The sequence below is a fragment of the Macrotis lagotis genome, chromosome 5 (genome assembly GCF_037893015.1).
Source record: "Macrotis lagotis isolate mMagLag1 chromosome 5, bilby.v1.9.chrom.fasta, whole genome shotgun sequence".
NCBI lineage: Eukaryota > Metazoa > Chordata > Mammalia > Peramelemorphia > Peramelidae > Macrotis > Macrotis lagotis.
Window position 1 is genome coordinate 245,744,554 of NC_133662.1, and position 24,282 is coordinate 245,768,835.

Sequence of the window (24,282 nt, forward strand, 5' to 3'; positions counted from 1 at the left end):
TCTGACCTCCCAGGTACATTTTGATGTTTCAGTGGGTTAATATTTATTTAATACTTTTGCAGACTTTAAGAGGAGACAGCAGATTCCTTCATCACCTCACACCTGGACTGTTAAGCTTGGCCTCTGCCCCAATTCTTTCCTATTCCAATCTGCCCTCTACTCAGCTGTCAGATTGATCTTTCTAAAGCTCAGGTCTGTCACCCCTTTCTTAATAAACACTGGCAATGCTTGATCACCTCCAGATCCAAATGTAAAGGCCTCCACTGGCTTTCAAAGTCCCTTATAAACTATCCATATCCTATTTTTCCAAGCAAATACCCTCTTTCCACATAGTCTGGGATCTAGTAACACTGTTCCCTGTACATAGCAGTCCACCTCCTAGATCCAGAAATTTCACTGGTTGTTCCCCCAGTGAACAACCTTCTCCCTCCTCATCTCTATCCTCTGACTACTTTCAAGTCCCAGTTAAATCCCTGCTTTCTGCAAGAAGCCTTTCCCAACCCTCCTTAATCTTGATCTCCCCCCTGCGATATTCTCCAGTTTATCCTGTACGTATCTAGTTTTCCCATTGTTTTCCTGTTGGGTCCCCTATTAGATTGTAAGTTCCTTGCAGACAGGGACTGTCTTTTACTTCTTTGTGTCTTCCCAGAGCTTAGCCCAGTGCCTGAGATATGTGTTAATTAGGGTTATTGTTGTCGGATCAGTCATGCCTGACTCTTCATGATCCCATTTGGGGTTTTCTTAGCAATGGTACTGGAATACCATTTCTCCAGCTCATTTAACAGATGAGGAAACTGAGGAAAACAGGGTGAAATGACTTGCCTAGGAATACACAGCTAGTAAGTTTTAAGGCTGGGTTTGAATTCATTCTTTCTGAGAGTGACAGAGTGAATGAGAGAGAGAGAGAGAGAGAGAGAGAGAGAGAGAGAGAGAGAGAGAGAAATTAGTATACTAAAAAGAACAATCCCCATGGAGTACAGTTCTAGTGTGTTGGTTCTCACAGTGTGACCCTGGGCAAGTCACTTGCCCATTTCTCTGGACTTGGTTTCCTCATCTCCAAATGAGTGTATTGAATAGATATGTGTTCTGGCTGGGGGGTTGGACTACCTGTTCTCTATATAAGATTCGTTCCAACTCCGACATGCTCCAGCTCCTTTATTCTGAACATTGAGTTAACTGCTTGGTGGAGTGAATAGATTGAATAGAAAAACAAAAGAGAGAGCAGGGGTAGGGTGGGAGAGCAAGAGATGGAGGCATTTTCATTGGAGGTTTTGTATTGGGGATATATTTTAGCTAGGATGGACTGCTTTTTATTCAAGAGGCAGAAGGCTGGGGACATAACAACAAATGAAATCAGTAAAGGTTGGGAGCTGTTAGAATCATTTGAGATATGATTATTTGCACATCATTCACATTTTAAGCCTCCGCAGTATTTTATTGACATGAGCAAGATGTTCTTTGGGCTCTTATTCCGCTTCCAGCTAGCCCCTTGGTTCGACATGGCAAGGTGGAAGGCATCAGACCAGGATTCTGGATCTGCTACCAGCTTAGCTGTGGAACCTTAAACAAGCTACTTCACCTCAATTACCTCCTCCAAAAAATTAGGCTGGATGAGGAGATTCCCCAAGGTCTCTCATTGGCTTGGACATTCTGTGACTCTGTAATGCTGACCTATGCAAAGTTGGGACTAAGGTACCAGGAAGCTTGCAACAAGGCAGGAAACCAGTCCTCACCTGGAGACCTAGAGCATCCTTCCAGAGGAGGCTTGTTTAGTCTAGTGCTATTGTGGTCAACACAGCTGGCTGGTTCTATACATAGAATTGCTATTTTGGGCCCAGCCCAAAGAATTTCTCAAAAGAGATGCTATCTTGTTTATATGTAGATAATAAACCCCAAAATAATTTCCTAACATAGTAGATACAACTGGCAAATAGAAGGAATAGCTTGAAATCCCACCCCACCCCCCAGTTCTGCTCATTTTCTCATCTTCATTTCTTTGACTTTTTCAGAAATTTTGCTATCCCACCCCAACTGTCTTCTTACTCATCTTGTTCTGCCTTTCGCACACAGGCCTGTAACCGAAGAGCCCGATTCTTCAGACATGGATGGTGCCAACCGGTGGCAAGGGGTCTGTGTGAGCAGAGCTTCCCCAACGCCTTCAGAATCAGCGGCTACCGTCAAGTCGTTGATCAAGTCCTTCGACTTGGGATGTTCAGGTATGGAATCCTCCTGTTTCAGACCAGGATCTGCACCCCCCACTCCTGGTGTCCACACACAAAATGGTGAAGAAGGAAGAGGAATGAATTTGTACATCTGCAGCCCAGTTATCAAAGACTATTACTGAACTACGCGTTGGTCTAGAGACTTGAGGATGGATTGTGTGGCCTGGCTCAACGTGGAGTGAAAACGAGTCTTGGCTCTGCCCTGAATTGGCTGTGTGACCTTCTATGAGTAGTTAGTTACTTCATCTCTGGGGCCTGTTTCCTCTTGATAAAATGAGGAAGTTGGACAAAATAATCTCCAAGGCCCCTTCCAGCTCAGAAAATCTGATTTTTTACTATATTCAGATCTTGATATAAGCAAATGAATAGACTAAAATGGTTTGATTCATGACTACTCCCAACTTTTAACTTCTTGGTCTGACTTATTTTCCTGCCTCTGAGTTCTGTTAGCCCTTGTTAGCCCCACTTTTTTCCTCTGCCAGGTGTTCCCTTCCCATCTCAGACTAAAACAAACTCAGTCACCTGCCAGTGCCACCCATCACTGAGCACATGGGAAAGGGGAAGAGATGGTTTACAAGTAATACCTTTTAGGCTCCCCAAATTAATGTTTTAGATGTTGGCCCTCAGCCAAGGTGGTGAAGTGAGAACCCCGTCTTAGGAAGGCATTTACATGTGGGAGAAATAGAGCTGGCTGTGCAATCAGAAGACCTGTGTGCAAATTCCGACTGACACCAGCGTGATCAGCACCAAAATTAAAGGCCCCTTACTGCTCAAAATTCAGGCTCATGCTCCCCATGCCCCCATGTCACCGACTGTGACTAGCCCAGCACCAAAACCTCACCAACCCTTTCCTTGACAGGTGTAACCGGGCAAAGCGTCTCTGTGCACAAGACCCCCAGGAATCCTCTCAGTGGAATTCCAGTGAGGACGGCCCCTGCAGCCGCAGTCTCCCCCATACAGGTATAAGAAGGAGCCTTCCGGGGGGGGGGGGGGGGAGTTGGAAGGAAAGGCTGAGATCGGGCCACCAAAGGGCAGGGAAAACCGATCTGTTTGTTTTCTGAGGAACCTCAGATGTGAGTGTTCTAAGCCGGGGAGGAAAAAATACATTTTTAATGACAACGCTGACATAAACCATTAAGTCGTTGTTGCTCTCTGCAGGTCCCAAAGGGACAGTTGTGAACTTCTCAGGATCTTGTTGAGAATTTTTCTTTCTCATTGCCCAGAAAGAAAAGAAAGTTCCAAGACTGTCAGATCATTTTTTTCTCAATATGTCATTCCTAAAGTATTTCTAGAATAATAGATAGCATTTCTATAATATTTTAAGATTTGCAAAGTACTTCATTACTATTTCATTTTACCCTTATGATCATTCTAGGAGGTAAGTGCTTGCTGCTGTTCCGATTTTACTTATGGGAAAACTGAGGGTGACTGAGATGACTTGCCCAGGATCACCCAGCTAGAAATCTGAGGCTGGATTGGAACTCAGGTCTTGTGGACTCCAGATTCCTGGGAATCAGTGTTCCTGGTCCTCTCCACACGGCCTGGCACCTCCCTTTGAATTGAGGTTTGGGTGTGGAGGGGGAAAGGACGAGGAAACTGACCTCTGCTAGGAATGGACCAAAACAAGGCCTGACTTTGTTTTTATAAGAGGTCAGAGAAAGTGAGAATGTGCGAGAGTTTCCAGGGTTGTTGTATTTTTGCCTGCTTAACTATCATGATGAGGATGGTTGTTCTTCATTCTGGAAGAAGATCCTGACATCAGGAAGGTGATGCCATGGCATACAAATGAATTGGATCTGTATGAGGGCTACTTTGCTAAGTCACCAGACTCACTTTCTTTTCCAGAGTTGTCTGGGTCCAGTGGCCAGAAAGGAGTCAGGGGGATTAGAAATGGCCCTGGATTTGATTCTAAGGGTTAAGTCCAAGGTCATGCAACTAAGAAGTGTCAAGTGTCTGAGTCCATATTTAAACTCGGATCCTTCTGACTCCAGAGCTGTATCCGCTATACCATCTAGCTAGTTAGTTAGACGGCTGGTTTGTGAATGAAGCAACTAAGTAGCTCAGTGGATCAAGCACCAGGTCTGGAGTCAGAAAGACTTGGTAGCCTTATGCCAAATGAACATTTTGCCAATGATGGCACTAGCTTAGAAATGGACATTTCTGATAACTAGGGTTTTTTTCCTAAATTAAAGTTAATAGTCTTTGGGCTTTGTTCAAACTCCACAGTTCTTTCTCTGGATACAGATGGCATTCTCCATCGCAGACAGCCTAAAATTGTTCCGGGTTGTTGCACTGATGGAATGAGCAAGTCCATCAAGATTGATCATCACTCCCATGTTGCTGTTAGGGTGTACAGTGTTTTTCTGGTTCTGCTCATCTTACTCAGCATCAGTTCATGTAAATCCCTCCAGGCTTCCCGGAATTCCCATCCCTCCTGGAGAAATGAACATTTCTGGGACCAATGCTAATGTAACCTAGAATATGTCTTATACAAATGGGCAACTTCCCTGTGCTTTTATGTTTTTATCTCCTTGAAGGCCCAGGATTGTGTTTTTAAGATACTCTCTTTTTTTTTTTTTTAAAGATATAAGGCTGCTAGGTGGTGCAGTGGATAGAGCACTGGGCCTGGAATCAGGAGGACCCGAGTTCAAATCCAGCCTCAGACACTTAATAATTACCTGGCTGTGTGGTTTTGGGCAAGTCACTTAACCCCATTGTCTTGCAAAAAAACTAAAAAAAAAATACTTAGCTCCCTGACATATCTCTAAGTTAAGACTAATATTATTAGACTGTTGTCTTCTGTATCTTTAGGGGCCTCTTGGAAATACTGTTGTTTTTTGGTATTAGGAAGTAAAACTTACCCCCTGCCTGTCCTCTTGTAGATGCAGACAGAAATTAAATAATTAGCCATCCTTTTCGTGATTATTTGTGTAAAAGCCTCGGAATGGACAAACTTTGTTTATCTTAAGTAATTTATCTGGACCTCTTAAAACCCACTGGGAAGGGACTGTGCCTATATCCATCAGTCAGTTAGCAGCCATTAAGTACCTACTCTGCTCCAGGTCTGTGCACCTCCCACCCAGCTACAGGATGGACCTTTGATTTCATTAGGATAAAGAATCACCCAATTAGTCATATGTATGAAATATGTGTGTATGTGCTATATATGTATAAAACTTAACACTCTTAGAATAGAGGTTCTTAAGGTTTGTTTGTATCCTGGAGCCCTGACAATCTGCTAAAGCCTATTGAGTCCTTCTCAGAATAAAGTTTTTAAATCCATAAGCTAAAATATCAAATAAAATAATAAATTAGAAAATAAAATATAAGGCTACTAAGGAAACCAAAGGTTAATGAAAATAAAGAGATAAATTTTTTCACCTCCTAAAATCTATGCACAGAATCTCGGTGGTCCCTGAATCCCAAATTCATAACCCTTGCCTTAGAGAGTTGTGTGAGTCACTGGAAGCCAGTGAAGTGACCTGTCCATGGTCACACAGCTGCTGAGGCAGCACTTGAACCCAGATCATCTCAATTCAGTAAATGCCTAAAGAGATAACTTAGTGGTTAATGTTGGAATCAGCCTTTACTTAACCATTTGTGGGAATCTTTCTTCTATATCAGTAAAAGGAGGGCTCTAGAGTGGATGCGCTCTAAAATACTTAATAGTTTTCAATCGACAGTCCTTTGTGCCTGTCAAGTGTTATACACTACACAGACAAAAACAGAATGGTCCTTGCTTCCACACGCCCCCAAGGAGCTGGTTTTCTACTGGGGGACATCAATATATACTTAGAAAGATAAAATTTTTAAAAATATACAAAGCCATTTCCAGGAGGAGGCAGGAGCAACTAGGGGTGCCAGGAAAGGTCCCATGTAGGAGGAGATGGCTTCAGCTGCATTTTGAAGGATGCCAGAGATCCTATGTGGCAGAGGACTGCCAATGGAGATTGGCATGCCGGGTTGCCTGCTATCTGTTGAGCCATATTGCATCTCCCAGAGACAGAAGCTATTTGGGCTTTGTATATGTTGCTACAAACAGTGGTGATAAGAAACCTCATTTATTTGTATTTCCACCTAGAAAAAAGTCATTTGACCTTTTCCCTAGAGGTGTTGCAGCGGAACTTTCCTGTGGCTTGTGGGTTCTCTACCCAGCTGACAAGGCCGGAGGCAGATGTGGGGGGTGGGGTGGGGGCTGGGTTGGCTCTCCTCTTCAAGTAAATATTAAGGGGAACAAGTCACTTTCTCAAGAAGGAAAGCCTTTGGATTAATTGATATAAAAGGTGGTTTCTCAGGTGACAGTGATTGTCCTTTGTCCTTCATTACATACAGTAAAGCCCTCAGGATGGTAAAGCTAATTTCTCTGGTATATCTTGAGAATATCTAGAGTAGCTAGCTACACAGACAGACACAGACAGCCCTTTGCCAAAGGTTGGGAATTCAAAGGAAGACAAAAATAATTTCTACTCTCATTTTAATAGAAAGGGGCAACATATGAAGAGGAGCTAGCAAGGAGGGTAGAGAGAGAAGCACAAAGCTTCCTCATTTGGAAAGAGAGAGGCTAAGAAACAATGTGGAGGCTTGCTCCTAGACAAGATGAAGGATCCCCTGTCAGGGCCCACAGTGGTCCAAGATTGGGGATGGAAGGGGGAAAGAGGGTAGATGAGGATGATGACCAGAAAGGAGCTAATTTGAAAATGATGATGGAATAGAATTGCTAGGTGTATTATCAGAGAGAGACCTGAGTTTGATCCTGCCTCAAAAAAAAAACTCAACAGCTGAAAGATTCAAAACAAGTCACTTTAGGGGCAGCTAGGTGGTGCAGTGGATAGAGCACTGGCCCTGGAGTCAGGAGTGCCTGGGTTCAAATCCAGTCTCAGACACTTAATAATGACTTAGCTGTGTGGCCTTGGGCAAGCCACTTAACCCCATTTGCCTTGCAAAAGCTAAAAAAAAAAACCACATCACTTTAGCTCTCTCTCTCAACAGGTAAATGGGGCTAATAATAGCATCTCATAAGGTTGAGATATTTGTAAAGCTCTTTGAAAAATCTTAGGGCTAAGTCAGTTAGTGCAGTTGATAGAGCACCAGTGGCCTGGAGTAAGGAAGACCTGAGTTCAAATCCAGCCTCAGAGACTTGTGAACTGTGTATGACCCTGGGCAAATCATTTAATCCTGTTTGCCAAGAAAACCCCAGATAGCATTAGAAAGAGTTGAACTTGACTGAAAACAACCAAACAGCAAAAGTAGTGGTGGTGGTGGTGTTGGTGGTGGCAGAGGCGGTGGTGGAGGTGGTCGAGGCAGTGGTGGTGGTCGAGGCAGTGGTGGTGATGGTGGTGGTGATACTGCTACTCCTACTCCTAGAGCAGAAAGATAGTGAGATGGTTTCCAGTTGAATCCAACTTGGCCATCTTAACTAGCCACATGGTAAGATGATCGTCCATCTGAAAGGTTGGACCATCTTTCTGTTAGTTTCTTGAGGTGACAGACTGTTTCATTTTTGCCTTTTTATTCCCAGTATCTGATACATAGTAAATTCCGGATAGATGCTTATTGGCTAATTCATTGATTGATTGACAAAGGGACGCACTCTAGAGTAGGAAAAAAATGGAATTTAGAGATCATAATACCATCAGTTGATCAACATTTAGTAAACCTCAGGAACCATGATGGGTGCTGGGGTTCCAAAGGCAAAATCAAATGGTCCCCACCCCCATTCTAAGGAGGAGACATATATGCTCAAGTATATATGGAACAGATGCCAAGTATTCTTAGGGGGTGAGGAGACACAATTGGGGATCAGAAAAGGCCTTCTGGAGGTATCAGCACTTGAGCTGAGTCTTCAGGTAAGATGGGGTTCTAAGAAGCCCAGATAAGGAAGGAGGTGGTCCAGGCATGGTGGGTGATGAGTGGCACCCAGGGCAAAGCTGACATTTATGTGACCCTTTAGACTCTATAAATTACCTTCATCTCTTTGGAGCTTCAAAGAAGCTCTGGAGGTAGGTGTGTTATCTCCATTTTACAGATGAGGAAACTAAGACTGAAAGACTTGACTTGGCCCTGTTGATACAATTGGAAGTAGAATTTGAACCTAGGATGCATAGTCCAATGACTATATTCACTACATCTCAAATCCTAGCCAGCTCTGGATACCAGTTTTATAAGCCTTTTAGGAAATTAAAAATTAAAATTCCACAGGTGCTACTAGCTTGAAGTTCAGATTCCTGTGGTTGTGGGGAAAGAAAAAAACATTGATGGTGGGAAAAATATATATAATTTTTCAGAAAATCAGCTAAATGCTCTTGTCCCAATTAAGGAGTCATCTAGAAATGACTTCTTCCTCAAAGTCCTTGAGACCAGATGATCATTTTGGTCCTCTTAGACAAACCACAGTCTGTGAGTGGTGGTAGCTGTGGTCAGTTCCAGTTGGACAATGTTGCTCCTTCCTTCATTCCTTCTTCCCTTCCTCCTTTCCTCTCCCCTCTCGCCTTCCCTTCCTTCCTTCTTCACTCCCTCTCTCCCTTCCTCCTTCCCTTCCTTTCTTCTGTTCCTCCTCCCTTTTCTCCCTTATAACCCTCCCTGACTTTAAGCCAGTTCCTCCACATGGGGAATCATACACTTACATGTGGGTGCTCTGCCCAAAGGAATACACATTTCTTTGATAAAGACTTTGATAAAGTCCATTCAGATTCAAATGAAACTGTCCATACCTTAAATCCAAATCTCTCTGGTTCTCACTGATTAGTCAGTAAGTACCAGGCCAAGCCTCTGTTGGTCATTCTTTATGTTTTGATGGGTCAGAGTGAGTGTAAATAGCAGTTGTTTCTGTTCTGGTCAGAAACCCTGAGGGTCTTCCCCTCCCAAACTGATTTTTTTTTTCACAGATAAAAGAGACCATTTTTTTTTTTGCATCATTTCTTATCTAACCCAAATCACTTGAATGGGCATTGCCTCAGTCAAACAGACCTGTTAAAGACCTTAGCTTAAAAAGACTAAGGTCTCCCACTACCATCTCTAGTCATCCTGATCCATATCTGGCCACTGGACCCAAGTGATTATGGAGAAGAGAGTGAGACTGGTGACTTTGCACAGTCCCCCCTCCCTCAAATCCAATTCACTTAAAATCACAGCAACACATACCTGATATCATGGTCTCTTCCAGAATGAAGGACAGTGGTGGCTAGGTGGCGTAGTGGATAGAGCACCAGCCCTGGAGTCAGGAGTACCTGAGTTCAAATCCGGCCTCAGACACTTACTAATGACCTAGCTGTGTGGCCTTGGGCGAGTCACTTACCCCATTGCCTTGCCAAAAAAAAATGAAGGACAAACAAGAAGAATAACAACAATTTAGCAGATAGCAATGTCCTGCTCATCCATACCAATGACCTTCCATCTGTGACGGGTGGGAAGTCCATAAAAATCACAGGACTAGAAGGGGCCTCTAGGTCATCTCGTCCACTCTCCTCATTTTACAGATAGCGAGTCTCAGAAAAGAGGAAATGATTTACCCAGTACCTTAGGAGGTATTTGTTATGACTTGGATTTCCATCCTAGTTCCAGAACTAGTGCTTTCTATTCATGGAACCCTACCCCAAGTTAGTCAGATCCCAGGGAGGCATTTAGGGTCATAGAAGATGGTATTCTCAATGCAGATTTAGGGAAAAAAATGAAAAAAGAATGAAAATAACCAGATGCCCAGGCCATGCAGAAGTCAGACTGGGCAGACAGCTCTGAGGGCTGGCAGGGAGCCTATAGACCGCCTGAGCACAGAACAGGTTGGGATGAGGGGGGATGGGGATCTTGGCAGCCAAAAGCAAATTGTGTTCAGCTGTGACTTACTGTTCAGAAGGTGAGGGCATGTGGAAGGCAGAGAGGCCTCCAGCAAGTTATTTTTGACATTTATTTTAACAATAGGAAAATTCTTCAAAAAGGAAGATGGAGAGGAAGTCATTGGAAGTCCAAAACGTGGTTGAGCCTGAATTCTTTGTGTCTGACTTTTCCTTTATAATTAAAAAAAATACATTTATATCTTTTGTTTTCACATCACCATTATTTCCCATGTCTGTCCCCCTCCCTTTCCCTTCCTCTCTAAAAAAAACAATTTTATAAAGGGGTAAGGGAAATCAGTTCCTCAAAACTAACCAACTCATCAACTGAGACTGATGAGATATATATTCTGTATTTCTTAACTATAGTCTCTATATCTCTGCAAAGAAAGAAGAGAGGTTTGACTAACTTAAGTGGGCTGATTGACTAGTATCAAGCTGTGACTGTCAGACAAGAGACTGTCCTGGCCTCTCTTCCTTACTTCCTCTATGGAATTTTATTTGGGGATCTCATCAGTTTTCATTAATTCCAGTATTATCTTTATGCAAATGACTTTCAAATCTATTTATCCAGCCCTAATCTCTCTGCTAATCTCTAGTTTCCCATCTCCCTATAGAATGTCTTGAAATGGATGTCCAGTAAGCATCTTAAACTCAACATGTCCAAAACTAAACTCACTGTCTTTCCCCCCCCCACTCTCTCTCCCTTCTTCCTAAAATCTCCATTAGGGGGAGAGCACCCCCATTCTCTGAGGCTCACCTCAAAGCTGTTGTCTGGGACACTGGCTTCTCTCACTCCCCATATCCCATCTACTGCCAAGATCTGTTGAGTTCACCTTTGTAAAATCTCTTGATTACATCCACTTCTCCTTTCTGGTGCGGACCCTCCGCAGGGTCTGCCTGCTCGAGGCTCTCCTCCCTACAGTCCACTGACCACTCAGCTGCCAAAATGATCTTCCTCAAATTTAGTCCAGTCATTTCACACACACACACACACACACACACACACATACACACACACAAACATCCCTTAGTCCCCTTAATTCTAGGGCTTTCTTCTTTTGTTATTTCTAGCTTACCCTGAATATAGTTTGTTTGTACACATTTGTTTGCATGTCTTCTCACTATTAGACTATAAGCTCCTTGAGGACAGGCTCTGCCTTTTGCCTTCTTTTCTCTATTGCCACAAAATAGGCCCCTAATAAATGTTGATTGACTGAACTATTAAACATTGTCTTGGGAAAAATTTCTCTTTGCATTAGACTTTATATAGAACTTTAAGATTTGCAAAGGGCTTCATATATGTTCTCTCAGTGGATCCTTTAATATAATTCTGGCTATTATTATCCCCATTTTGCAGATGAGTAAACTGAGGCAAATGGAAATTAAGTGACTTGCCCAGGGCCAGACAGCTGGTGTATGAGGAATTGAACTCATGTCTTTCTGACTCTATTACACTGCCTAGCTTCCTGGTTAGGCTCGTGAGACATGGTGCCTGTTCTTTCTTTGATCCTTTAGAAATAAGCGATTTTTTTTTTCATATTTTTGGAAACAAAATCAATTCTCTATGATCACAGTCCAACTCTTCATGTATCTCTCAACCTTGACCTCTTTTTAAAAAAATTTTTTTAAATTTATTTAAGACAATGGTGTTTAAGTGACTTGCCCAAGCTCAAACAGCTAGGTAATTATTAAGTGTCTGAGGCTGAATTTGAACTCAGGTACTCCTGACTCCAGGGCCGGTGCTCTATCTACTGCACCACCTAACTGCCCCCCTCTACCTTGACTTCTTTCTTTTTTTTCTTTTTCTTTTTTTTTTTGCAAGGCAAATGGGGTTAAGTGGCTTGCCCAAGGCCACACAGCTAAGTAATTATTAAGTGTCTGAGGTCAGATTTGAACTCAGGTACTCCTGACTCCAGGGCCGGTGCTCTATTCACTGCGCCACCTAGCTGCCCTTGACTTCTTTCTTTTTAAAGAAAGGACCTAATAAATTCTCTTCATAAAAATAAACTTCTGCTATCATGCATATCCCATAGGGAAAATTTTTGCATCCTAAGACATGTTTCTGGAGAGAACATCCATAGCTTACTTAACAGATTCCTTGGGAATGAGATTCCTTTATATGGAGTCAGCATGCTTTATAAAAATAAAAATTAAAAAAAATTCATTAATCTTGAGTAGCACAACTGATTGCATTTGCAGCTGTATGAAAAAAACAGAACCCCAAAGTGCTCAGTTTCTGTGTGTCCTGGCCCAGTAGAAGATAAACAGTGCAGCATAAGCCAGAGCAGGAAAGGGCAGAATCTGCTGCTGCCCTCCCTTTCTGCTTTCTCTCAGACCTCTAGAGCAGCTCCTTTCTAGGACTTCTGGGCCCTGCACTCCTCATTCTACTTAATTACAAAAACACCTAAGAAGCTCATTTACATTTGTCAGTTGAATAGATGCCCTTTAATTGAAACTCGTATATATTAATAAAGTTCCATAGGCAACTGTAGAGCCTTTGTGCCTCTTTTTTCTTTTCTTTCCATTTCTTCCTTCCCTCCTTTTTCTTCTTTCTTCCTTTCTTTTCTTCCTTCTTTTCTCTCTTTTCTCTCTCCCTTCCTTCCTCTTTTGCTTCTTTCTTTTTTCTTTTCTTTCCTTTTCTTCCTTCCTTTCTTCCTTTTTCTCTTTTCTCTCTTTTTCTTTCCAGAGAAGTGATACATATTCTAGAATCAAGTTTTCCTTGAAACTACTCAGTAAAAAGGAATCAGTGAGACACTGTCCTACTGATCAGAAATGTAAAATGCTAAAAACTCCAGAGAGAAGAATTAGATTAAAATGTAATAGAAGGGGCAGCTAGGTGGCACAGTAGATAAAACACCTACCCTGGAGTCAGGAGTACCTGAGTTCAAATCCAACTTCACACACTTAATAATTACCTAGCTGTGTGACCTTGGGCAAGTCACTTAACTCTATTGCCCTGCAGAAACCAAATATATATATATATATATATATATATATACATACTAATATACTATAAATGAAAATACAATACAATACAGATAATGTTAAATTTCACTTTCTGAATCAGTATGCAGCAGCAGGGATCTGTTTGAGTTTGACATCCCTAGCCTAGAGTGCCATCAACCTTCACAGTCATGTATGGAGCATCCTTAGAACATTTGGAAGATTGGCCACACTGTCTTTCCAGACCCAGCTTAGATACCACCTTCAACATAAAGCCTTTCCTTATACTTCCAACTACTAATATCCTACTATCATTCATTTAACTGTAGTTGTCAGTGGGTTGATTTGTATTCATTCCATTTATAGTTGGTGTGTATATATATATATATATATATATATATATATATATATATATATATATAGTTTGTGTGTGTATATATATATGCATGTGTGTATGCATACATTCATATTTGTATTTATATTTATTCTGTATATCTGTGTACCTTCTTATCATCTTCCATGTTTGTTAGAACAGGTAGATTGTTTCATTTTTGTCATATCCAATAGCCTAGCACACACTAGTCAGATATATATAATAGATGTTTAAGAAATGCTCATGGATTGTTTGGGGACAGTCCCAAAGGCTAACAGGAAGCATGGGTCAGTCTCTGCTACATGTGGTCTCCCACAAGAGAAAGTTAGCTCCTGAAAGTCAAGGATTATTTGCTTTTTGTGTCTGTATTCCCATTGTCTGTCACAGAATAGGGCTTTATTACTGCCTTTAGTTTGGTTGCTTAATAGTATTATTAAGGGCTTTCACAACATTTAAGGATTTATTCTGAGCACCATATTGAAAGATAGGATGGATGCCAATGACCTGGGAATCCCTTGGCTGAGCCAGTCCTGGCTCCTTGCCTTCATCTCATCCCCACCCAGCTTTGTAGTTAGCTACAGTCAAAGGGCAGAGATCATGTCACCTGAATCCCATCCTCCCAGGTCCAGTCAAATGCTAAACTCAATTGCCCCTTAGAGAATCTTTCCTATAACTATGATGAGAGGGGAAAGAAACAGGACTGAAATAGAAACTTTTTCCTCTTCCTCTTCCTTTTTTACCTAAGTAAAGGTGAGAATCCTGGGAACTCTCTCAGGAGAATCAGTTGAATGGTCAACAGTTGGCCAGACTGGCATCATGGTGACCAGTTTCACATGTTTGAAGGACATACATGGCAGAATGGAAAACAGAGTTAGAGAAAGATTTATTTAGGCTCCATGAGAAGAAAAATGTCCTAATGCTCAGACCTCTCCATAAATGGGATGAAAGGCCTGTAAACAGCCTGGATAACCAGTAGAAAAAAAGCAGGGACTTGTAGAAAGAGCCTGGGATTTGGAATCTGAGGAAGAGAATGTTCGTCTTGATTCTGTTACTTATTGACTATGTGACCTGGTCAATTAATTTTACTTCTGTGGGGCTCAAGTTTCCCTATCTGCACAATGGATTCATTGGCAACTAAGGCTCCACCTTTCATTTATTTATTTGTTTATTTATTTTTCCAGCTACATGCAAAGATAGTTTGCAACAATCAACTTTTTGTAAGGCTCCCTTCCCTCCCCTTGACAGAGAGCAATCTAATATAGGTTATGCATATATAACAGGGGTGGCTAGAGGGCGCAGTGGATAGACCACCAGCCCTGGAGTCAGGAGTCCCTGAGTTCAAATCCAACCTCAGACACTTAGTAATGACCTAGCTGTGTGGCCTTGGGCAAATCACTTAACCCCATTTGCCTTGCAAAATCCTAAAAAATATATTAAAAAAATACAGATATAAAATGTTAAATATATTCCCATATTAATCAGGTTATGAAAGAAGAAACAGAACAAAAGGGAAAAAACTATGGAAAAACATAAAACATAAAATAAATTTTAAAAATTGAAAATGGTAAACTTTGGTCTAAAAAATACAGATATAAAATGTTAAATATATTCCCATATTAATCAGGTTATGAAAGAAGAAACAGAACAAAAGGGAAAAAACTATGGAAAAACATAAAACATAAAATAAATTTTAAAAATTGAAAATGGTAAACTTTGGTCTACATTCAAACTCCATAGTTCCTTCTCTGGATGTTGCTGGTATTTTCCATCACAAATTAAGGTCCCTTCTAACAAATTCATGAACCCAAAAGAATTCAAGTGCACAAAGGGATGTGAGCAGCCAAACAGTTCAACTGCTAAAAGAAAGGAATTCTACCATGAACTTACTTGCCAGGTGATTTGATAAACCTGGCCTTGGAGACCTTTAAGAGAAGGAACCCATGACTTATAAAGGGCAGCCCATTCCCCTGTTGGACAGCACCTGTTGATAAGAGGTTTATGTTGACATCAAAACTAAAATTCCTCTTCTACCCCATTATCCTTGGAAGAGATGTCACAGGGAGGAGTCCTGCTTAGGTTGAGGCTTGTGCTCGATGGGCTTCAAGATGCTGTGGGGATTCTGTGGCCTGTCACCTCCCTTGAGCTAACCTGTCCTTTATATTCCTCCCATTCTGCAGCGACATTCTACCACCTATAGCAGCTTGAGGCCAGCTGGCAAGGGGATGACTAAGCTCTCCGACCTCCCAGACCTTCCACTCACAGGTGAGCCCCTATCCCCATCATGGGACAACTCTGTAGGTTGGTAGAAATTTTTAAAAATCCTTACCCTCTTCCCCAGTCCATTTTGCAGCCTCCTTTTCTTTGCATGGAACAGAGAGCTTAGAAGTGTTGGTACGGATATTCTTCCAGTCACTTTGACCTTGAACTGTCCTTGGCCCTGACAGCCCATCAGTCTGTAACCATTGGAGAAGGGCGGGTTTCCTTCTAACTTTCTTTTCACAGTGTGAATGTAGCTAGGGAGAAAGGCATGGCTTTGTTCTTTTTTTAAAAACCGGGTCTCTAGTGAATTATGTGAAAATGGATTAGAATCTCAAGAGAATTAGACCAGCTATTTTAAGAGGGGGCCCTATCTGGATCTGAATTTCCATAACTTTCATAGTTTCTGAGAAGTACATCTTTTTTATTTTAAGCCTTCTTTGTTTGCTTTTTTTTCATGACTTCCCACCCCCCTTTCCCTGCCCCCATTCAGTTCCTTTCCTCCCTCCTAGTACTATTCTATAGTCTTCCTTTGGATTGACATCCCAATAAACAGGCCCTAGGAAGAGACTTGGAGCTGGGCTATCACTGGTCCACTCTCCTGTCCCTATTTAATCCACCACCTTCCCTTCTGTTTTCAGGGCTGAGCCAGCTTAGCTTTCTAGAACCAAGAGAAAACCATCCATTGGAGTATAGAGGACCATCACAGCTACTCAAAATGGTTCATTTGAAAACAGAATTTTCTCAGTATTATGTTGTAAAGCCTATTTTTGGACTTGAAGGATCTGTGATCTCCTTGGTATGGGTGTGCCCACCCTCAATGAAGACTCAAACCCTTCTACCTCTTTGTACCGGTCTTTTAAAATTGCCCTGGTCAAAGAATTTAACAGCTTGTAACCAATGTATCAAGGCTGGTCTTCAGAGTGTAGATGGGAAGGGTACCATGGGGCCCTTGCCTGATACCATTCCAAACTGGTAGGAACCTGCCAGAAACTTCTCTCTGGTGAGCCAACCATCAACCAGCCAGGGTCACATTGCATGCCAGTGATGCCCTGGTGGTCGGAGGTCCGGGATCTAGGACTCTGTCAGGTTACTTCACCAATGAAGAGTCAGGGATATAGGATTCTTCACCAATGAATGGTTGAAGTCCTTCTGCAACTTGGGTCTTAGATGAAGAGCAGGAAGGGAGCTCAGGGGACATCAAGTACAACCTTGTTATTCTGTAAATAAGGAAAAAAACCAAAGAGAGGATGCTGAGTGACCTAAGAGGCAGTCAAGCTTGGAGGATGGGATTGTTCCTAGTCAGAAAGAACTGGGAGCAAGGCTCACTTCCAACACAGTCTGGGTGATACAATACCTCATGTGACTTAAGAGTTACTAACAGTTTCTGAAAAGGTGCCCTGAACAGTCCCCTTTCTCACTTCTATAGAGACCTTAGAACCTCTATATTTCTTCATGATTCACTTTCTCTACGAACCCTTTTCTGGCTCTTCCCTTAGAGTTGGTGACTTATCTCCCTTCAAATAACCTTGTATTCACTTAACTTTATTATATCACCCAGAGTCATAAAAGCTTTTTGAGGGCAGGGACTGTTTCCAATTTTTCTCTCTTTTTTTCTCCTAGTGACTTACGCACAGTGGGTGTTTGATAGCTGTTGGATTTAATAAAACCAAACTAAAATGGGATATGGGAGAAAAGAGAAAGGATTCAGAGGGGCTGCCTTGAATATATACTTTAGGGTTTAGCAGATAGGTCAGCCTCCTATTTCTTATGCTTCTTTTCCTTTGTATTCTCCTAGAAGATGCACTAAAATATTTTCCAGAGAGAGAGAGAGAGAGAGAGAGAGAGAGAGAGAGAGAGAGAGAGAGAGAGAGAGAGAGAAACAAGTCATAGTCCATGAGAATTTTTTCTTTTTGTTTTTGCAAGGTATTGGGGTTAAGTGACTTGCCCAAGGTCACACAACTAGGTAATTATTAAGTGTCTGATTCTGGATTTGAACTCAGGTCCTCCTGACTCAGGGCTAGTGCTCTATTTCACTGCATCGCCTAACTGCCCCAATGAGAACTTCTTCACTGAGGCTATGCCCATATGTCAGGCCATCTTAATTTTAATAAGTTGTTAAGGACTTCCCCCTTCACTAAAATTCTCCAATGCCTTGTCATGATGTGAAGATGACCCATAATCTATAAAGGTCATTCCAGTGGCGGTTTGAAATGTCTGTTGACCAAATTGTACATGTGTTATACAAGGAGAAGTTCTCCACCAGGGTGGACATGGGGTCAAGAATTTTTCAACCCCAACATCTCTCTAAGATCATCTACAAAGTGTTGCTCTCCCTTTTGGTAGTGGGGAAAACCCAACCTGCTGGTGACATTTTTGAAGTAAACATAATGGAACTAGTGGCCAGGGAGCCCACAACCACTTTAGAAGACCCTCTTCAAGGATGGGGAGAGTCTGGTGGTTAGAAGCACTCCCCCGACTAATGCTATCACAGCTGGTTGGCATGTCACTGTATCTTGGGGACCCTTCATCTTTTTTTCCTCAGGTCTCAGTGTTTGTTTTCACTTCACTCAAGGAGGATGACTTCACTTTCTTGATGGCCGATCTTTCACAAAGGGGAATCTTAATTGCTGAGAGCAACTCGGGGTGGAGGCCACAGGGAGGCCACTGCCACTGAGTAAACAACCTGTGATGCTGCCTTTCCCTCTTTCCCAGACCCCTCTGCATCCACTCTGTTTCCTCGGCTGACAAGGGCCTGGCCAGTGAAGGACACTGGGGTCAAGCGCCTCAGAGTCTTGGGACTCATGGGCTGTCACATGCTTCCCCATAGCCCCCTTTGTTACTGCTCTTTATGAGCCGGTTATTCCAGTTTTGTTTGACCAAAATAAGGGTTGCAGGAACACTCTGTTATGTCCCTTTTCTGGGATGGGTTCCAGGGAGTGGTCTTCTTCCAGATGCCCAAGAGAAGCAGGACTGGGGTTTGGACTGGGGAGTCAAGAGCAGATTCTAGTTCTTGCCGGCCATCAACTAGTTCTGAGACATTGAGGGACATTATTTCCCCTCTCTGGGCCTCTTTTGTCCTCCATTAGAAAATTCAGAGGTTTAAGCTGAGTGACCCCTAGGGTCACTTTCAGCTTGGAAATTTCATGATTCTTTTAAGAAATTTCATCTCAGTCTTGCTTTCACTGCCTTCTTCTAGGGCAGGGTAGAGCAGTGGAAATCTAGATTCCCCATATTTGTAGTTAGAGGTCCTGGATTCAAATCCTAGCTCTGTCATTTACTGTTTGGTCTTGGACAAAATATTTCATCTGATTGGATCTTAGTTTTTTTTTTAAGTAATCAGGATAAATGACTTGTCCAAAGTCATACAGTTAGTGTCTGGGGTCAAATCTGAACTCATGTTCTCCTGACTTCAGGGCTAGTACTCTATATCCACTGCATTACTTAAGATGTCCCTTAGGTTCAATACACACACACATATATAACATGAAGGCAATTGCATTAAGTGACCTAATAATAGAACAATGATGATAAATATTACCACAATATCATTATTATAATCATCACTATAATATTGTTAATATTAATAATAATAATAAATAATAGCTATCTCAATATAGAAGACTTCAAAGGTTACAAAGTGTGCTTCATATGTGATCTCATTTGCTCCTCATTACAATCTTAGGTAGATGCTAGTACTGTTGTTGTTCATTTATTTTTAGTCACATCCAACTCTTTCTGACTCCAAATGGAGTTTTCTTGGCAAAGATCCTAGAGTGAGTTGCCATTTCCCTTCTCCAGTTCATTTTGGAGATGAGGAAACTGAGACAAACCAGGTGAAGTGACTTGCCCAGGGTCACACAACTAATAAATGACTGGGGCCAAATCTGAACTCAGGAAGATGGGTCATCCTGACTCTAGATCTGGCACTCTATCCACTGACCCCCTAATTGCCTTTAGACTTTTGATTTTAGCTCTGTTTTATAGATAAGGAAATTGAAGCAAACAGAGGGAAGTGACTTGCCCAGGGTCATATAGTTGTTAAGTGTCTGAGGTCAGATTTGAACTTGTCTTCCTAATTCCCAAATCCAAAACTTTGTCTGCTGTGCCACCTTGGCTCCCTTCCAGTCCTAAACCTATTATCCTATGCCTGATAAGGCCCCTTTCTAACTCCAAATCTATGATCCTGTGATCTTTGCCTCTAACTAGATACCAAAAGGGGTGGGGTGCAATGATTGTTAGAGTAAAAAGAAGATTATACCCTTTAGAGTAAATCTAGTTAGTGAGAAAGAAGGGTCTCTTCTCTCACTTTTCCCCAGCAGGGCCACATTTCTTGTGATTCATCTTCACAAGAAATTTCATCTTCTTCAGCTATTAAATGGTAGGTATAATTTACTAGACTTTTTTATTCTTCAGACTCTCCTCCTAGAAGTCTTTAATAATGACTAAACTTTCTTTCACTAATGACTCTAATTTCTTCCAGAGAAAAAAATTTGTTATTCTGTCTTTATAAAATATGATGACCAGTAAATGTCCTTAGCAGCTCTTTTGTCAGTCAGACCCTGTTTCTATGCGCATATTCGGTCAAGAAAAGTGATTACTTAGCCAATCCCTCTGTGTCTAAAATGGGTGATTTTTGTTGTTGTTCACACAGACATCCTAAAGGGAAGAAATGAGGACCTGAAACCCGACCATTACCTCCGTAAGAGCCCCTCACTCGAGTCCCTGGGCAGACCCCCTTCACTGGGCTTCAATCATGCCAGGTTGCTGACCCCTACCCCTGGGGGCTTGAAACCACAGAGCAAACTCAGGTACCATGCTGTAAATGATGGGAAAGTCAAAAAAACATTTGGCACTAACTTCCGATGTGAAAAATATAGTCACTGTTCTCAGACCTTGCTTCCTAGCCTTTTCCGATACCCGTTCCAATTTAATCGTGCCCGATGTAACCCTTCCCCATTCACACAGCATCCAGGGTCTGGCCAGCTGTTTAGCTACGCTCTGTAGCTTCAATACCAGAAGATTCGGGGCTCTTGGCCATTCTACCTCTTTCCAAAACAAAAAGAAAGAGTAGCTGGTGCTCTGTTGGGATGAGCTTCTTCAAGAATGGAGAAAGGGAAGCATTGACCATTGGCATCAGAATCTGGGTATTGGGTGTCCATCAGGGAACCAAATACACAAACATTCTTTTGCTCTCTCTCCTCCTCCTCCTCCTTCTCCTCCTCCCTATCCTCTTTCTGTTCCTCCTCTTCTCCTTCTTCCTTCTCCTCTTTCTTTTCCTCTTCCTTCTCTTCCTCCTCCTCTCCTTCCTTTTCCTCCTCTTCCTCCTCTCCCTCCTTCTCTTCTTCCTCTCTTCTTTCTACTTCTCCTCTTCCTTCTTTTTCCCTCCCTCCCCCTCCTCTCCTTCCTCTCCACTGCCAGTTTGCTCCCTGCTGCCTCCGTCCCCCACTCATGGAGGGTCTGCCCTTCAGACTCCATTCTCTCAGTACTTGATCCTCAGACCTGTCTGCTCTGACTTCTAGCTCCTCCATTCCTTTCTCACTCTTGGCCAAAGTCAACAGTCACTTCCCACTTACCCTTCTTGGTCTTTCTGCTACACTTTCTGTGGTTACCCCCCCCCCCTTCTCGAAACTCTCTTTCTTGACTTCCATGGTGTTGGACGCTAATATTTCATCTTAGCTACTTAATAAGCAAATATATATAGAATGAATAACTATTAGTTTAATTCAGCCAATATGTTGCTGTATGTAAGGTTTATCTACTCAGTCCTCAAGCACTTAAGAACTTAATATTTCCCAAGGAAAAAAAAAAAAAAAGAAAAACCCAGAATAGTTCCTGCTCTCAAGGGGCTTTCTTTCTTTCTTTCTTTCTTTCTTTCTTTCTTTCTTTCTTTCTTTCTTTCTTTCTTTCTTTCTTTCTTTACTGATGTTTTAAAGATAAGAAGCAACTTAATGGAAGTGGTTCTCATTTCTAGAGAAAGCAATGTAAAGTCAGGGGCCAAAACAATTGCTTTAAAAGTATGTGGGGGAGGCTAGGTGGCGCAGTGGATAAAGCACCGGCCCAGTGGATAAAGCACCGGCCCTGGAGTCAGGAGTACCTGGGTTCAAATCCGGTCTCAGACACTTAATAATGACCTAATAAATGACTTTCTTTCTTTCTTTCTTTCTTTCTTTCTTTGGTGGGGGAGGTTAAATGACTTGCCCAAGATCAAACAGCTCCTAAGTATCAGGTGTATACTCTGAATTTGAACTCAGGTCCTCCTGACTCTAGGGCCAGTACTCTATCCACTGTACTACCTAGCTTCCCCCGTTGGGGCCTAAATTCTAATAGAGAATTCAAGTGTACAGTTCAAGTGTACAAACACAATAAATGCAGCATGGATGAGAGGAAGACACCAGCAGTGGGGGAGACTAGGAGGGGCCTCCTGAAGAAAATGGTATTTGAGCTGAGTCTGGAAGAAAGGTAAAGAACCTAAGAGATACAGGTGAGGAGGGATGGGGGACAGCCTGGGCAAAGTCCTGGAGGTAGGAGTTAGGATTTCATATGTAGAGTTAGTGAACCATCCCGAAGGACACACATCATTTTTCAGACCATTCTTTTCTTTCCTGACTTTCTACCTTTTCTTTTCCCTCCTTATACTGATATTCTTGGGCAATTCATCTACTTTTCTGGGGCTCTTACCTCTTCTGTGCTCCCGATTTTCCAATCTGTCTTTATCTGCACACAATCTTTAGCCTCACTGGGAAACTGTTTAGTTGCCTGTATTTGACTGTTCCATTAAGCAATTAAAACTTAGCATATCAAAAACAGAGATCATTTCATTTCTCTCTTTCCTTTCTTCTTCTCAATTACCTCTGGTTACTTCCATTTCTCTCTCTCTCTGGTCACAACCGAAGCATGATTTTGATCCTTCACCTTCAAAACCACCCCCAGCCCATCCCCTTCTATCATCCTATTCTTTGTTTAATCACCTGCCTCTTCCTTCCAGCCACCACCACCTTCATTCTTCATCCCTGCATCAGCTTCTGGGTAGTCTCTCTCTTCACAAATTTAGTAAGCACCTAGTGGGAGGCAGGTACTTTGCTAGGAAACAACCCAAATTAGAGTGGCCCCAAGTCAGGAGCTAGATTTCCATTCTAGCATTCTGTTAGAATGTTAACTCCTTAAATAGTAGAGATTGTTTCAGTCTTTGTCTTTGCATCCCTAGCTTGGGGACTGGAAATTGAATAAATCTAGGAGTTTTTAAGTGGTGAATTAATTAAATGTTTGACCAAAGATGCCTGGCTAATTTTTAAGTTAATAATTTTATATGGCCTATGAATTTTGTTATAATATCCAAATGGTCTTGTAAAAGAAAACAATTCCCACCCCTGTCCTAGGGCATAATAAGCCCTTGAAAAATTCTTGCTGATGGATGAATTCTAATAGGGAGGTACAACATGTTCACAGATAATTAAATGAAAGATATATACAAAATAAATACACACTGATGGGGGTAGAGGTCAGGAAATGCTTTCTGAAGGAAGCTCTGGGCTTCAGTTTCAACCTTAAAAGAGGGAGTTTGGATTAGCTGACATTTAGGGTTCCTTCCCACTCTGAGTCCATGGGCCTCACCCCAGATTTCTCCTTGTTTTGACTGTTACCATATAGAACCATTTGGGTACCCTGGTCTACTTTCACTAAGAGGCAGCCTTAACTCCCTAGTGTTCAGAACTTTTGGAGCTCTCTCTCTCTCTCTCTCTCTCTCTCTCTCTCTCTCTCTCTCTCTCTCTCTCTCTCTCTCTGGCTGCACTATTTCTCCTTGACCACCCCTCATTTTAGATTCATTTCTAATAGGTTTTTGGCTTCCACTCCAGCTTCCACAGCATATAATTCACCTTGAAAATCATCCCCCACCTGTCTCACCCCAATTTCTCTTTATCTCTCCCTGTTTCTATCTCTCTTCTCTATTTCTGTCTCTCTGGCTCTATTTCTCCATCTCTGTCTCTCTCTCTCCATCCCTTTCTCTGTCTTTCTGTCTGTCTGTCTATGTCTGTCTCTGTCTATCTCTGTCTCTGTCTTTCTGTCTCTGTCTCTGTTTCTCTCTCTGTCTCTCTTTTGCTCTGTTTCTTTCTGTCTGTCTATGTCTCTGTTTATCTGTCTCTCTGTCTCTGTCTGTCTCTGTCTCTCTCTGTCTCTGTCTGTCTGTTTGTCTCTCTCTCTGTCTCTGTATCTCTCACACATGCCCTTTTACAATGCCTTCCTGATGATCTCCTTTAGTCTCAAATTCAGACTCATCCTCCAGCATCTCTGAGAATTGGCCATTACCAAGCAGAGTGCTTCACAAATGAGACTTGAGAGGAATATGGCATCTTCTTCACCACCAAAACCTACTGCTCCTCTAGTCTTTTAAAAAATAAAAATTTACTGATGCTTTTTTCCATAGCTCAGCTGGCCCTTCCCAATGGACCAACTCCTCCTCTAGTAATAGAAGCCTCCCTTCTAACAATAAAGTACAGTTAAGCAAAAACAAATCAATGCAGTGACCAGATCTGGCAATCTATACCTCATTCTGCCCCTCGAATCCACCACCTCTCTGTGAAGTGGTGGGAAGTGTGATTCACCATCGCTCCTTGTTGGTCACTGCCTTGATGCCAAATTCAGAGGTCTTTTGTTACTC

The 24,282-nt window shown here is 42.1% G+C and overlaps 1 protein-coding gene across 2 annotated transcripts in view; it reads left to right on the plus strand.

Moving 5' to 3' along the window:
* Positions 1–24,282, plus strand: part of SPECC1 (sperm antigen with calponin homology and coiled-coil domains 1) — a 413,523-nt gene that overhangs the window by 299,768 nt on the left and 89,473 nt on the right. For both annotated transcript variants that reach the window (XM_074189253.1, XM_074189252.1), the window contains 4 exons: positions 2,071–2,216; positions 3,082–3,182; positions 15,545–15,629; positions 20,278–20,434. In XM_074189253.1, the coding sequence (XP_074045354.1) occupies positions 2,071–2,216; positions 3,082–3,182; positions 15,545–15,629; positions 20,278–20,434 (489 nt within the window). The remainder of the gene's footprint in view (positions 1–2,070; positions 2,217–3,081; positions 3,183–15,544; positions 15,630–20,277; positions 20,435–24,282) is intronic.